We start from the raw sequence: 16,336 nt of genomic DNA on the forward strand, positions 1-16,336 counted from the left end.
GATAAGTAAGTTATGTGTCAATCTGTTGGACTTGGATATCTTTGATATAAAACACATTATTTACGACCATTGATAAGTAAGTTATGTGTCAATCTGTTGGACTTGGATATCTTTGATATAAAACACATTATTTACGACCATTGATAAGTAAGTTATGTGTCAATCTGTTGGACTTGGATATCTTTGATATAAAACACATTATTTACGACCATTGATAAGTAAGTTATGTGTCAATCTGTTGGACTTGGATATCTTTGATATAAAACACATTATTTACGACCATTGATAAGTAAGTTATGTGTCAATCTGTTGGACTTGGATATCTTTGATATAAAACACATTATTTACGACCATTTATAACTAAGTAATGTGTCAATCTGTTGGACTGGGATATCTGATATAAAACACATTATTTACGACCATTTATAATTAAGTGATGTGTCAATCTGTTGGACTGGAATATCTTTGATATAAAACAAATTATTTACGACCATTTATAACTTAGTTATGTGTCAATCTGTTGGACTGGAATATCTTTGATATAAAACACATTATTTACGTCTTTTATAACTAAGTTATGTGTCAATCTGCTGGACTGGGATATCTTTGATATAAAAGACATTATATTTACGACGATTTATAATTTAGTTATGTGTCAATCTGTTGAACTGGGATATCTTTGATATAAAACACATTATTTACGACCATTTATAATTTAGTTATTTGTCAATCTGTTGGACTGGGATATCTTTGATATAAAACATATTTTTTACGCCCATGTATAACTTAGTGATGTGTCAATCTGTTGGACTGAAATATCTTTGATATAAAACAAATTATTTACGACCATTTATAATTTAGTTATGTGTCAATCTGTTGGACTGGGATATCTTTGATATAAAACATATTGTTAACGCCCATTTATAACTTAGTTATGTGTCAATCTGTTGGACTGGGATATCTTTGAAAAAACCCACATTATTTACGACCATTTATAACTTAGTTATGAGTCAATCTGTTGGACTGGGATATCGTTGATATAAAACATATTATTTACGATAATTTATAAGTAAGTTATGTGTCAATCTGCTGGACTGGGATATCTTTGAAAAAACCCACATTATTTACGACCATTTATAATTTAGTTATGTATCAATCTGTCGGACTGGGATATCTTTTATATAAAACACATTATTTACGACCATTTATAACTAAGTTATGTGTCAATCTGCTGGACTGGGATATCTTTGATATAAACGCATCATTTACGACCATTTATAACTTAGTTATGTGTCAATCTGTTGGACTGGGATATCTTTGGCAAAAAATACATTATTTACGACCATTTATAACTTAGTTATGTGTCAATCTGCTGGACTGGGATATCTTTAATATAAAACACATTATTTACGACCATTTATAATTAAGTTATGTGTCAGTCTGCTGGACTGGGATATCTTTGATATAAAACACATTATTTACGACCATTTATAATTTAGTTACGTGTCAATCTGTTGGACTGGGATATCTTTGATATAAAACATATTATTTACGACCATTTATAATTAAGTTATGTGTCAATCTGTTGGACTGGGATATCGTTGATATAAAACACATCATTTACGACCATTTATAACTTAGTATGTGTCAATCTGCTGGACTGGGATATCGTTGATATAAAACACATCATTTAAGACCATTTATAACTAAGTTATGTGTCAATCTGCTGGACTGGGATATCGTTTATGTAAACCACATTATTTACCTATGATATAAATGAAACATGTTTTACACCTATGTGTACAAACGCTTACCCCATTTTATATATCAATATTAATACCGTATCAACAGAAGTTATACAAACGTACATAAACGCTTCACTGGTTGCGTTTTACACACTTATCTACAATAAAGTTTGATTTAAATGAAAAGTATCCCAGTCCGGCTGATCAACACTCAACTGGGTTGTAAATATTTGTTACTATTTTCAATACTAGTACATAAAATATCCTAGTCAGGATTATTTTTATGCATGTCCGTTTTTAGTGAGGTATATAAACACGTTCGATACCTTTAGGTGTTGGGTTCGACCATGGTAATTTCACCAATTTGTTTTTGTTTCTGGTTAAACTATAAAGTAGTAGAGAAGACAGTCGTTTTGTTAATGTTATTTTTATTCCATCCGAGAGATAAGCCTGTTTTAAAGCAAAGTCACAAACATAGGTATTTTATATCATGGATATAAATAAAAAGCATTATCAAAGGAAGTCAACTGAGTATTGAAATATCAGCTTGATAATAGTATTGAAATCGAATGAAAATTTAACTTAGCTGATCTAAAATAGCAATAATGACTTTTTAAGCAGGATTACAAAACTGAAGCCCATGGACAATTAATTCATGTATACAATTATTTAATAATGAGGGAACTTAGCGAATAAACCATTGAACGTGAAAGATATTGTCAAACCTAGGAGTCTTCAATATACAGCTCAAAAGTAAAAAAAACGCAATTACGAAGAAAATATTATTTTCATTTTGAAAGGGGAACAAGTAGAGAAAATGTGAGAAACTGAAATGAACTACGATAATAAGAGATATTCTCAATGCCAGATGTCGTAATAATACTGCTCAAAAAACGAAAAAAAACGCAATGAATTTAAAAGGTTTTGTCAAAACAACAATTCAAAAAAATAAATAAATCACCCATAGGACATATTACTTTCGATTAGTTAATAAAGTTTATATTTTTTTTACTTTCATCCGGTTGATCATTGTCATTTCTGTTTTATAAAACTACATCTGGTGTGAAAGAATGACTCCAAGTTTCAGAATTGAATCATAACTGGGCAAATCTAGTACATGCTACACATTAAATCATCAATATCATAACATCAGCAATTTGGACCAATGACTATCTTTATATCTTTTTATTAAGATCACAAACAATGAAACTGTCTAAACTAAGAAAGGAATATACAATAATTCGGATGATATTTTCTTTGTCATGATTCTTGCTCGAGCATGTTTGATTGTTGTCTGTTATCGACCCATGTTTCGGCTTTGTTAATTTAGGTAAATTTATGGTTCAGAAAACTGGTATTATAAAAACACATATCATATAGGTACCTGTGCAACAGGAGACATGCCGAACAATGTAACATACTCAGGTGTAAAGCTTCTAGTAGAACTTTTACTGTTGAAAGAACAATATTTTGAATGGCTTATTATTATTTTCCGACATTCACATCACATGTCATACAATCAAGAAAAATAATTTTGAATAAATATTTCACCCAGCACCAAACAACCAAAACACAACTTAAATTCATTCAATGTATATTTTAAAAGATACAAGAGTACATTAAATTGAAATCATACGAAATAACAAACAGATTTGTCTTCTTGTAATATATACAATTTTAAAATCATAAAATACATATATTTATATTATATATATAATGACTATCAATATAATGTGTACAAACACGCACGAAGAAACTCTTTTTAAATAAATCAAAAAAGGAAAAGGAAAGAACACAAACCACGTCAGTATGATTTAAGGCTTGGGCAAAAATGCAAATGTACAAAGATATACTTAATACTATATAAATCTTCTCCCATTTCGGCTACAGCATGGGGTACAAGTACATATAAATATTTATCTAAAGAAAAAAATTGTTTTGACTGTGAATGATTAAGTTGATAAAACAAAAGTATTAAAAAAATTAGAACGTAGTTTGTTTCACCATTTTTCAACTGAAGTATACCTAAGAGTCATTATTGCAAAAGAAAAAACAAAAAGTTTCATTCATGAAAATGTTAAAATAAAAAGAAAAGATATTTCAACTCGAATGTACTGTTAACCTCAACACGAAGCACTGACATATATAAAGGCAGCAAAACGACACACTGAGGGAATTGTTTGTCATACTGATACAATCGAAAAAATGGGATTGGGGTGATGAAACCTATAACAGTTTGGAAGCAGTAAAACCTTAAGCAGATATTGGAGCTATTAAACCTTTAGCTATCCTGGGAGTGATGTAACCTATACCAGTATTACAGTTTGTGATGAAACCTATAGCAGTTATTACAGTTTGTGATGAAACCTTTACCAGGTATTACTGTTTGTGATGAAACTTTTAGCAGTTATTACAGTTTCTGATGAAATCTATAATAGATATTACAGTTTGTGTAGAAACCTATACCAGTTATTGCAGTTTGTGATGAAATCTATAGTACTTATTACAGTTTGTGGTGAAACTTATAGCAGTTATTCCAGTTTGTGTTGAAACGTATATCAGTTATTACATTTTGTGATGAAATCTAAAGCAGTCATTAACAGTTTGTGATGAATCCTATAGCAGTTATTAACAGTTTGTGTTGAAACGTATATCAGTTATTACAGTTTCTGATGAAATCTATAATAGATATTACAGTTTGTGTTGAAACGTATATCAGTTATTACAGGTTGTGATGAAACCTATATCAGTTACTACAGTTTGTGATGAACCCTATACCAGGTATTACAGTTTGTGACGAACCCTATAGCAGTTAATAAAAGTTTGTGATGAAACATATAGCAGTTATTACAGTATGTGATGAAACCTTTACCACGTATTACTGTTTGTGATGAAACTTATACCAGGTATTACAGTTTGTGACGAACTCTATAGCAGTTATTACAGTATGTGATGAAACCTTTACCAGGTATTACTGTTTGTCATGAAACTTTTAGCAGTTGTTACAGTTTCTGATGAAATCTATAATAGATATTACAGTTTGTGACGAACCCTATAGCAGTTATTAACAGTTTGTGATGAAACTTATACCAGGTATTACACTTTGTGATGAAACCTTTACCAGGTATTACTGTTTGTCATGAAACTTTTAGCAGTTATTACAGGTTGTGATGAAACCTATAGAAGTTATGGGAAAGATTAAACCCATGGAGGTTATGGGAGTGATGAAACCTATAGCATAGCAGTTATTACACTTTGTGATGAAACCTATAGCATAGCAGTTATTACAGGTTGTGATGAAACCTTTACCAGGTATTACTGCTTGTGATGAAACTTTTAGCAGTTGTTACAGTTTGTGATGGGAGTGATTAAACCTATGTAAGTTATTGGAGTGATTAAACCCATGTTAGTTATGGGAGTGATGAAACCTTTGGACGTTATTGGAGTGACTAAACCTATGGACGTTATGGGAGCGATTAAAGCCATGTAAGTAATGGGAGAGATTAAACCTATAGAAGTTATTACAGTTTCTGATGAAATCTATAGCAGTCATTACAGTTTGTGATGAAACATATAGAAGTTATTACAGTTTCTGATGAAATCTATAATAGATATTACAGTTTGTGACGAACCCTATAGCAGTTAATAAAAGTTTGTGATGAAACTTATACCAGGTATTACACTTTGTGATGAAACCTACAGCAGTTATTACAGTGTGTGGTGAAACTTATAGCAGTTATTCCAGTTTGTGTTGAAACGTATATCAGTTATTACAGGTTGTGATGGGAGTGATTAAAGCCATGTAAGTAATGGGAGTGATTAAACCTTTGGACGTTATGGGAGCGCTTAAACCTATAGAAGTTATTACAGTTTCTGATGAACCCTATAGCAGTTAATAAAAGTTTGTGATGAAACTTATACCAGGTATTACACTTTGTGATGAAACCTATAACATTTATTACAGTTTGTGATTAAACTTATAGCAGTAATTACAGTGTGTGATGAACCCTATACCAGTTATTGCAGTTTGTGATGAAACTTTTAGCAGTTATTACAGTTTGGGTTGAAATCTATATCAGTTATTACAGGTTGTGATGGGAGTGATTAAAGCCATGTAAGTAATGGGAGTGATTAAACCTTTGGACGTTATGGGAGCGCTTAAACCTATAGAAGTTATTACAGTTTGTGATTAACCTTATGGCAGTTATTACAGTTTATGATGACCCCTATAGCAGTTATTAAAAGTTTGTGATGAAACATATAGCAGTTGTTACTGTTTGTGATGAACCCTATAGCAGTTATTACAGTTTGTGATGAAACTTATAACAGTTATTACAGTTTGTGATTAACCTTATAGCAGTTATTACAGTTTGTGTTGAAACCTATACCAGTTATTACAGTTTGTGATGAAACCTATAGCAGTTATTACAGTTTGTGATGAAATCTATAGCAGTCATTAACAGTTTGTGAAGAAACCTATAGCAGTTATTACAGTTTGTGATTAACCTTATAGCAGTTATTACAGTTTGTGATGGGAGTGATTAAACCTTTGGACGTTATTGGAGTGACTAAACCTATGGACGTTATGGGAGCGCTTAAACCTATAGAAGTTATGGGAGTGATTAAACCTATAGAAGTTATGGGAAAGATTAAACCCATGGAGGTTATGGGAGTGATGAAACCTTTGGACGTTATGGGAGTGATTAAACCTATGTAAGTTATTGGAGTGATTAAACCCATGTTAGTTATGGGAGTGATAAACCTATAGAAGTTATGGGAAAGATTAAACCCATGGAGGTTATGGGAGTGATGAAACCTTTGGACGTTATGGGAGTGACTAAACCTATGGACGTTATGGGAGTGATTAAACCTATAGAGGTTATGGGAGAGATTAAAGCCATGGAAGTTATGGGATTGATTAAACCTATAGAAGTTATGGGAGAGATTAAACCTATATAAGTTATGGGAGAGATTAAACCCATGGAAGTTATGGGAGTGATGAAACCTATAGAAGTTATGGGAGTGATTAAAGCCATGTAAGTAATGGGAGTGATTAAACCTATAGAAGTTATGGGAGAGATTAAACCTATATAAGTTATGGGAGAGATTAAACCCATGGAAGTTATGGGAGTGATGAAACCTATAGAAGTTATCGGAGTAATTAAACCCATTGAGGTTATGGGAGTGATTCAACCCAAGGAAGTTATGAGAGTGATGAAACCTATAGCAGGTATTGGAATGGTGAAACCAATAACAGTTATGGGAATGGTGAACACCAAGCAGAGATAACATATTCTTCCCACAAAGTAGAAATATCTAACTAAAGACCAGGCAGAATAAACTCACGACAACAATAAGAGCAATTATATCGTGAATATTAAAAAAAAGGTTTCGTTCAATACTTTAGTTTTCTACCCACAGAACGTGGGTTTGGCTGTATAAAAAGCACACCATTCCTACAATTGTAAGAATCGTATTGGGTTTGTTCTCCATCGGAGCTCCACAGATGTCCGGAGCTGAACTAGTGTCTTGAGGTATCTGATTACACTCCCACTGCAGGTCGACGGAACACACCCCATGGCCTTTTCTGCTCGAACTGGAGATAACCCTGTTAAAGGACAGGTAGATCTCATAGTTGATGCGGTGATCCCCTCCCTTGGTGTCCGGTTGACCGTCAAGGGCAAACAGACACTCGCTACAGTGGGTCGCGTCGATGCCCCGGTCGTTGGTGACGCGATACGACCGGTCGGCCACGTAGAAAGTAACGTTGTTGACTGAAGGGCCGACAATGTTATAGTCTTTGAAGGCCGCCTTAGCAAATTGACAGACGTTTCCGCCTCGCTTCCATGACGTAATATCATACGTACCCGTTGCTTCAGCCTGGATCTCCGCCGCGTTGTCGTTGTGGCCTCCATCCCCTCCTATAAGACACAACATTAAAGCTTTGTAATCCAAATACTAAACGGTGCCAACCAATAAAACATTAGTGAACCAATCTATTAACTGGCATCGAGGTATGAGGAACAACACACAATGAACAAGGACACAAAGAAACCAGTGAACGAATCTCTGAGTATAACAAAAACAACATTGGAAATAATGATTCTTAAAACAGTGTACATGTTCATACAATAATGAAAAGAGATTAGCATATGTCTGGTCATGAATAACCATAATACCGACTTAATAAAAAGATAAGGACCAACAGTAAACAATTCTGTCCTTGTTTATAGGAAGAATAATGGTTATTTAAAACAAAACAACATGGAGATTACAACTGTGATACACGTATACGAACATGGGCTACTTGTCGTGTTATTTGGTAACAATGCGATACATTAAAACAGCACAAGATATACCAGTCATCTTTATTAGCTTTACACTACCTATCAGCATTAGAAACACTATTGCTAGAATCTAATTCCTTGTATAGAAATTAATAATAAATATAAAAGACCAAGTCCGGTTGGGCCTTTTTTTTTTTTTACAAAATATCACGGAATACTTGTTTTTAAAAGTTTTTACCTGAACTCGTCACAAAGACAACGATTATGAAAATTGCAATGGAGAAATATTCAAAATTAAAGAAACGGTTATTTGAAGTTAAAGGTTTTCAATTTTGATGGATTGAGAGGCATCGCTTGCTGTACATTGTGTTACAAGTTCCTGACTACAAGATATTCCACTCCAATCCTCCATCTAAATTACACCTGATTCAAACTTGACCGCGGTCCACTTATACAGGTGCAACTGAAGCAAAAGATCTTGCAGTCACTCTCAAATATAATTTAAAGTGTGAAGCCATATTCCAAAATATAAATGTACGCTCTCAAGCAGATCCAACATTAATCTTTCTAGCAAGAAACATATGATCCAAAATGAATGAACCGATATATTTATCTTTTGTCAGACCTCCATTCTAGTATTTATTCCTGTTTTGGCTGGGACCCATATACCAAATACCGACACTGATAAAAACGAAAAAGTAGAACATCCTGTTGTTTTTGCAACAAACATGCTTAACTGGCACTATTAAGTCGACAAGAAAAGCTTCTCCTACCATTTTCATCAAAAGTGTAACCAAACAACATTCTGAAAAAAACCAAGTGGAGAATATTTTCCTTTTTTCTAAAACCTATTTCAGATTGGAACAACTTCCGTAGCATATCCCCCCTATCGATTATATTGAATTCCTTCAAATTTGTACTTGTACTTATTGAGTCCCTCATTTGTATTCAGTTTTAACCAGCGTACCACTTGGATATTATCTTCATTATATTGAAGTTGTGCAGTATCCGAAAGACAGACATATACTTTACACGAAAACTGTTTAGTTAACTATACAAAGAGTTAATAATATACAACATTCTTAATATACAACATTTATATAGCGCCCTACATAATTTGTAAAATTACTCTAAAGAATGGAAAATAGTATTAGTTATAATTGATAAACAAAAAATGCTTACAATCACCATTTTACCTTAAGCAAGAAGATAATCACCTCAATATGCATATAAATGAATAAATAAAGGGTGGTATGCACATGACGTCTGTGCAAAGAGCCTAAAATGTAGACGTGAAGAGATGGGTCTTTATGTCCTTCTTGAATTGGCCAGGGTATTTTACTTTTTAATAGTAGATGGTAAGCTATTCCACAACGTGGATGAAACCCTCCCAAAGCACGGTTTCCATAGGTCATAGTACGAGATTTTGGGACACACAACAATGCTTCTGCCTCGTCTCCGACCGCAGTGATCGTGACGACTGATACAGGGTAACACGCTCCTGTAGGTACTGGGGAGCTGTTCCATTCGGTGCCTTGCATGTGTATACCAAAATTTTGTATTGCGACCTGTACCGTACAGGTAACCAGTGCGATGAATATAGCACAAGTATGATGTGCTCTCTCTTTCGAGTACGAGTAACCAGATGTGCTACATTGTTCTGAACCCTCTGCAGACGACTAGTTAGTTTGTCAGTTTAAACCACAGAGCTGGGCATTACCATTGTCCAACCGAGAGGTAACAAGTAAATGCACCAAAACTTTGCATGCATCTTCAGTTATAAGCTGCCGGCACATCCGATGTTCCTGATATGGTAGAAACAGGATATGGCAATAGCGTTCACTTGTTTCTCCATGCCTGTAAACTGTCAACGTATACCCCTAGTTTTAAATAGCTGGTGCAATCTCAATAGTTCTTGCACCGACCTTTAGCTGGAAAGCCATTGTTTGATGATACTTTGGGGAAAAGACGATTAGTTCCGTCTGTTCCTGGTTGAGCTTTAGCATGTTGGCCTTCATCCAGGTTCCAATCGGATTAGAGTGTAGACAATATTTTCGTAGTCCTAACACCGACCCTTGCGGAACCCCGAAATATAGTATTTTGTCATGAGAGATGGTAAATCCGATGGCAACACACTTTTCTCGTTTACTAAGATAGTTCGTTATCAGTCACTCCATAAGAGTATTCCAGACGTTTGTAAAGTATGTCATGGTCGATGACGTCAAATGAAGCTGACAAGCCCAGCATGACAAGCACCGCTCTGTACTTGTTATCTAATGCAGAAGCGATGTCATTATGTACACGTAGAAAGGGCGTCTCACTAGAGTGTCCCATGCGGTAGGCCGATTGCAGGTTGTCATGGAGACTGTTTGCATGGAGATGAACCTCTAAACCCTGACACACAATCTTCTTCAAGATTTTAGACAGAAAGGGCAGATTTGATACTGGGCGGTGGTTCTTCAACTCATCTTCAGCAATGGTCTCATGTGTGCCTTGAAACTCAATGGAACGTTAGACTCAGCCAATGTTTTGTTCATAACTGAGGTAAGCAAAGGAAGCAGTGCTTCAAGACACGATTTTAATAGATATGTAGGAAGTGGATCAATCTCACAGGATTTCGATTGTGAGTTCATGATGATATTGCGCAACTCGCCCTGGGTTGTTGGTGAGAGCTTTGTCAATGGTTCCCCATCACATTTAATGCCAGCAGTCATGACAGAGATATCATTGTCAGCAGTTCACTTCGCCAATGTTCCTAGTCGTGCTGATTTTATTCAAAAAGTAATCACTGAACTTGTTTGTCAAATCTTTTTCGAAATAAAGCTTGGCAAGATGATTTCACCTTTCTGACCCATCAGGGTTTTGATGAGTCTAAAAAGTTGCCTATGGTCCTAACTACATTCTTCGATTCTTTCCGAATAATAAGCATTCTTTGGTTGAATGAGTTAACCAACTAGCCGACATTGGTCCCTTTAAATATGTTGGTGAACGGTTAATTTGGTACTTCGCCACCGTCTTTTTGCTTTTCTGCGTTTCTGTTTTCCTATGCGGAAATTTTCATTATACCACGGGGAATTCGGTCTCACAGTTATCACCATAGTCTGTAGAGGGCTCTTTACCAGATGTGTGTGCTTCAACAAGATAATCAACCCCGCCTTCAGTAGATTGAAGGACAGAAGAAGACTGAATGTCATTGTTGAAATCTGGTATTGAAATTTCGCGGAATTTCCGGAAGCTCACCTCTCCCTTTGCACAATTTGGCTTCCTATAATTCAGTGTTGAGTGGACAGCAAGGTGATCACCACATTGGTTCTCCTTAACGTGAGTTAAACACGGATCAATTACTGAAATTGCTCGTTGAATGACCAAGTTATCTTCCCTTGTTATGACCACATCCAGTGTGTGGCCATGGGTTTGTGTAGCTTCTGTCGTTACATGCTGAATCAGATCCTTGAAATTTAGTAGCCCAGAGAACTGGCGAGCATCAACATAAGATAGATCGCATAAGTGGAAATTTACGTCACCCATGATAATGATATATGGTACAAGAACCTGGTGGTCTAAAAAGGTAGACCACTTATCAATAACCACTGTATTTTGGAAAGCATTCTGTTTAGATGGAGGAGGCCTGTAAATGACAGGTTATCATCAGCAATGACAGAGCAAGTCATCATGGCTGGGAGAAATATGTCTCACACTTAAACCTTTCTTAAACTGAACAATCACCCCGCCACCACGTCTGCTAAGTCTAGCATTGTGAAGGAATTTATAGCCTGTTGGTATTAGCTCAGCTAGTACCTGGTCATCGATATCTGAACCTAACCAGGTTTCTGTCAATGAAAGAATGTCAATGTCCTGAGATGTTACAGACTCCCCGATGGACTATGACTTATTCTTCACCAAGCATTAGCTTAAGGACACTAAATTCAGAGGAATATCTGACTTGAAGTGACCAGCCATAGTTTACTGAAAGCATGACTCACTGGTCTAAGTGCCAGGGGAACGTATCTCATATACTTAAATATACTAGTAATATATAACTGGGATATGAACCTGCGGTGATGGAGGAAAGAAATCACAATTTGGAAACTGACGGTGCTGCAGGAGGTTCCCACAATTGTCGCCTCCTAGGCGGCATATACTGACAAGAGATGATAATCATATTTGGACTAAAAACAAGTTAGATTGTAAAAATGATCCTACATATGTACTAGTATTTACAACAGAAGCAAAACAACAACAAATACAGTAGCGAATCAGTACAAAATGTCTAGAACATATCTACCGAATTTCTGATTCTGACTCCGATTCTGGAAGGGGCCTCACATGGACCATTCCTTAGGGTAAATTTGGTGAAATGTTATCCAGAAAGTAAAGCCAGACAAAGAGTACTACTATTCTGAACTTTTATCTAAAATAATTATTCACTAAGATAGACACCAACGCAAACACAATCATAATGTCGCAATGAATATGCATGAAACAACCTTTGGAATAACCATTTTCATAACATATGCCATGTTTTCCTGACAATTGGTATTTACTTAATCAGTTGCCATGATGGCTGCTGTTGGTCATCGTACATTTCGTAACGACTTTCATCTGTTAAATGTTCTCCGGATATTCTCTGGGCCATCGAGGAAGAGGAAGACACTTCTATTCTTACTGATGCTGCATCAAAACAAAAGGACAACATAGACCCAGCAAACGAGTTGCAGTGTTGGCCTTATTACAACAGGGACAATTATATAGAGTGTAACGCCACTATGTTAACGTTGTTTATATTCAGGACCATCTTTAATTGTTATGGTGTTCCCCAGCATCGTTGGCTCGTTCTGTTAAATCGGACTTTAGTACTACCGACACATGGCGATTTTAGACGTGCGTCTAGCATTTTAGTTTCCAATAATAACGTACTTTATAATAGTTGTCAATGAGAATCGCGGTAATTAAACATTTACATATATCATAGTTTAGTGGCATCTATAAGGATTACCTGGTCAGTCGTCATTTAGTCGTGTAGTTTGTCATTTTCAGTCGATCTTGTTCAAATGTTTAATTTCGACAACATGTTGTTCTCCGGTAATGCAGTGCGCATGTCCGAGGCCGGAAGTTTACATTTTCACATTGTGTGCATGTCAACCAATCATATTAGAGTCCCGGCACGTGAATTTCTCGGGACGGTGTCCCGTTATTTTCGGGACTTTTGCTAAACATCGGGAGTCACGACTCAGCAGCCGGTGAGTACACACGGTTTTAAGATCTCGGAACCGCTTACCAGGTTCGAGCGTGATTCACTTCCTATTTTTCCTAGGGATATAGCCTATTGTCATTTAATCTATCTATCAAACTATTTTTAGAAGGGATTTCCCTGTAATCGCTTATGGTAAAGTGACGTCAAAGTCGTATAAAATGTAGGTCAATGTTTACATTAGAAACCGTAACGAACTTCAGTCAGATATAATTCCTACTGCTAGAATTGAAACAAATAAGGTTTATTGTTGATATCTATATGTCAGATTTACTTTATAAGTCAGAATAATAGTGAAACTGAGCTATATTGGAAGTTTTAGTGTATATATGTACAGAACAAGAGTGAGATACGTTGATATGGACTTGTATTAACCTTGCAACTGTCATGCTCGTATGGCTCCAGTACTCCTATGTATATAAATAAACATTATAGAACTGTTCATTTGGCGTTTGTTCACTGTCACTGAGTGGGTTCAAAGTAGTATCCAGTTTAGAGTAGCCTCGCTTACCAGAGGCTGAAAAGACCCCATTGACCAGGGGCTAAGAAGAGACCCTATTGACCAAGGGTGAAGAGTTGGCTATCTTACTACAAATCATAGGCCTTGATAGAGATAGACCCGACCACGTTACAATTGGTGGCAGCGTTAGGGATCAGTGTGAATCCTGTTAGTGTTTATTTAAGAACCACTCAGTGACAGTTAGCCAAAAATAAAATAAAAATGCCTAGGAATTCTAAGAAACGTAGGGCAGAGGTAGACTCTAGGAAAAATAGGGACAGTAGGGATTTAGACATGCAGAAACAAAATCAGGGTATAGTAGAGATCAGTGGGAATGGTGCGGGGGAAGTTAATGATGTAGTTGAGAGTAGAAGGGTAAGACGAAAACCCAGTAGATATAGGGATGAGTCAGAGGAGAGTGTACCTGAAACCGAGACAAATGAAACCAATGATGACCAAGACAGTACCCAAGGAGACTATGTAAGTGTTTCCCAATTCCAGACCTTAGAAAATACCATATCAAATATCTTAGAGAGATTAGAGACCATGACAAGCAGACAAAATGGACTTGAGGACCTAATGAGACCCATTTCAGGGAGGGGAGAGAATATCACCTCCCAAAGCCATGACCAAAGCGTAATGTACCAGGATGGACCCAGGCATTCATTAAATAGGAATCTGGGACCATACAAGGACCGTTGTAGGGAGACCCTTATAAACCTCAGAGACCATGAGGTAGACCAGAGCTCTAGACCAGGGCTACGTCAAAGAGGACCACCATTAAATACAACGGAAAGACCTGAGGTTATGGAAATGAAGGAACAAAGGTAAACCAACAATATAACAGAGGTCACAGACAGGGAGAGTCATGGAACCAGTCAGGGGAACCAGCGGAATTCTCTGAGGAACCCTATACACCAGGAAAACATTGGAATTGTTCAGACCAGGAGGATTACAATGACAACCAAGGGTATGGACATTACTCGAGACCAGAGTTCTCCAGTCATGCTCAAGTCAACCATCCCTATGACAGACCTGCACAGAATAGGTTTCATGCCAACCTAGATACAGGGACCATGGACGGGATAAACCAGCAGCCAAGGGAACCATCTCAGGGGCTAAACTTAGCCCATGAGGGAGGAGACAGACAAATGTGCCTAGTAAGACACTCAGACCCTGGGGGCATGTCAGGACCTAGGACAGGTTTTTCTAAACCAGACCAGTATGATGGCAAGAGCAGCTGGACAGAATACCTCACACACTTTAATCTAGTGTCCACCATTAACCATTGGTCCAGGAAGGTTAAGGCATTGAAATTGGCCTCGTGCATGACGGGAACTGCTCGTGGCATACTTGGAGACCTTAAGGCGGAACAACTCTCTAACTTTGATTTGCTAGTACCTGTCCTCACTGCTAAATTTGAACCCAAGAATCAAAGTGAGATGTATCGAGCACAGGTAGAAGCCAGAGGACGTAAAAGCAATGAGTCATTGATGTCACTGGCTCAGGACGTGAAGCGTTTAGTCCGGTTGGGGTACCCTACAGCTCCTAATGAGGTCAGGGAGAGTTTGGGATACAAATACTTCAGGAATGCATTAAATGACCAAGAGATGGAGTGGGCTGTGTGTCAAGGCAGTGGAGAAAACGTTGATGAGGCATTGAACTTAGCTCTGAAGTATGAGGCGTTTAAAGTGGGGAGAAGTAAAGGGCGTTCTGAGCGCCATAATCTCAGACAGAGTACAATGGAGGATCAGGGGGAGATAACCCATGACCAAAACCTAGAGGAGAGGGATGATCAGATGGAACACCTGGTAAGGAGAGTCCTTACCATGCAAAATAAAGTTAAAGATGAAAACAAGAAAGGAAAATCCACTCGAGACCAGGGTTCCATTGTTTGCTTCAAGTGCAAGAAACCAGGACATAGATCGGTGGAGTGTAAATCAGGAATAACCTGTTACAATTGTCAAAGATCCGGACATTATGCCAGAGAATGTCGGAGGAATAGGGATCAAGAAACTAGTGAAAGGAACGGAGGCCAAGATCAAAGACAAGGAGGATATGGACAAAAACAAAGGCAAAACCCGGCTCAAGGTCAGGATGCCAGATCTATGGAGATGTACAGCTTGCCTTTAAACCAATAATGACTGAGTCAGAGGGTCATGACCCAGCCAGAGGAGACAAAAGTGTAGAGGGACCCAGTAACATATTTGAAATAACAGGCAAAGGAACAAGTCAGGATGGATTATTTGTATGGGCACAACTTTACAAGAAACCAGTGGACTGTCTTGTTGATACAGGAGCGACCATATCTGTACTACACAGTCAAGTGTATAGGAGTTTACCAGAGGGGACAAGGCCAGCTCTGGATGTAGATTGTGGAAAATTGAAGATGCCAGACGGAAAGATGGTGACACCTTTGGGGATAGCCACCTTTCCCCTTAGGATACAAGGAGACCTGTTACCATGCAAGATGATCGTGGCAGACATTGAAGTACCAGTTGTTTTGGGTTACGATTTCCTGAGGGCACAAGATAGTGAAATAAAGATAGGGAAG

The 16,336-nt window shown here is 36.9% G+C and overlaps 1 protein-coding gene across 3 annotated transcripts in view; it reads right to left on the reverse strand.

The window, feature by feature from the left end:
• Positions 1-5,975: 5,975 nt before the first annotated feature.
• Positions 5,976-16,336, reverse strand: part of LOC110458607 — a 21,847-nt gene continuing 11,486 nt past the window's right edge. For 2 of the 3 annotated variants that reach the window (XM_021510384.1, XM_021510386.1), the window contains exons 4-5: positions 6,508-7,666; positions 5,976-6,373 (exon numbers count right to left, since the gene is read on the reverse strand). In XM_021510384.1, coding sequence (XP_021366059.1) covers positions 7,149-7,666 — 518 coding nt within the window. In that variant the 3' untranslated portion in view covers positions 5,976-6,373; positions 6,508-7,148. The remainder of the gene's footprint in view (positions 6,374-6,507; positions 7,667-16,336) is intronic. The other variant, XM_021510385.1, reaches the window with a different exon arrangement.

Source organism: Mizuhopecten yessoensis, unplaced genomic scaffold, assembly GCF_002113885.1.
Source record: "Mizuhopecten yessoensis strain PY_sf001 unplaced genomic scaffold, ASM211388v2 scaffold9651, whole genome shotgun sequence".
In the NCBI taxonomy this organism is placed as follows: Eukaryota; Metazoa; Mollusca; class Bivalvia; order Pectinida; family Pectinidae; genus Mizuhopecten; species Mizuhopecten yessoensis.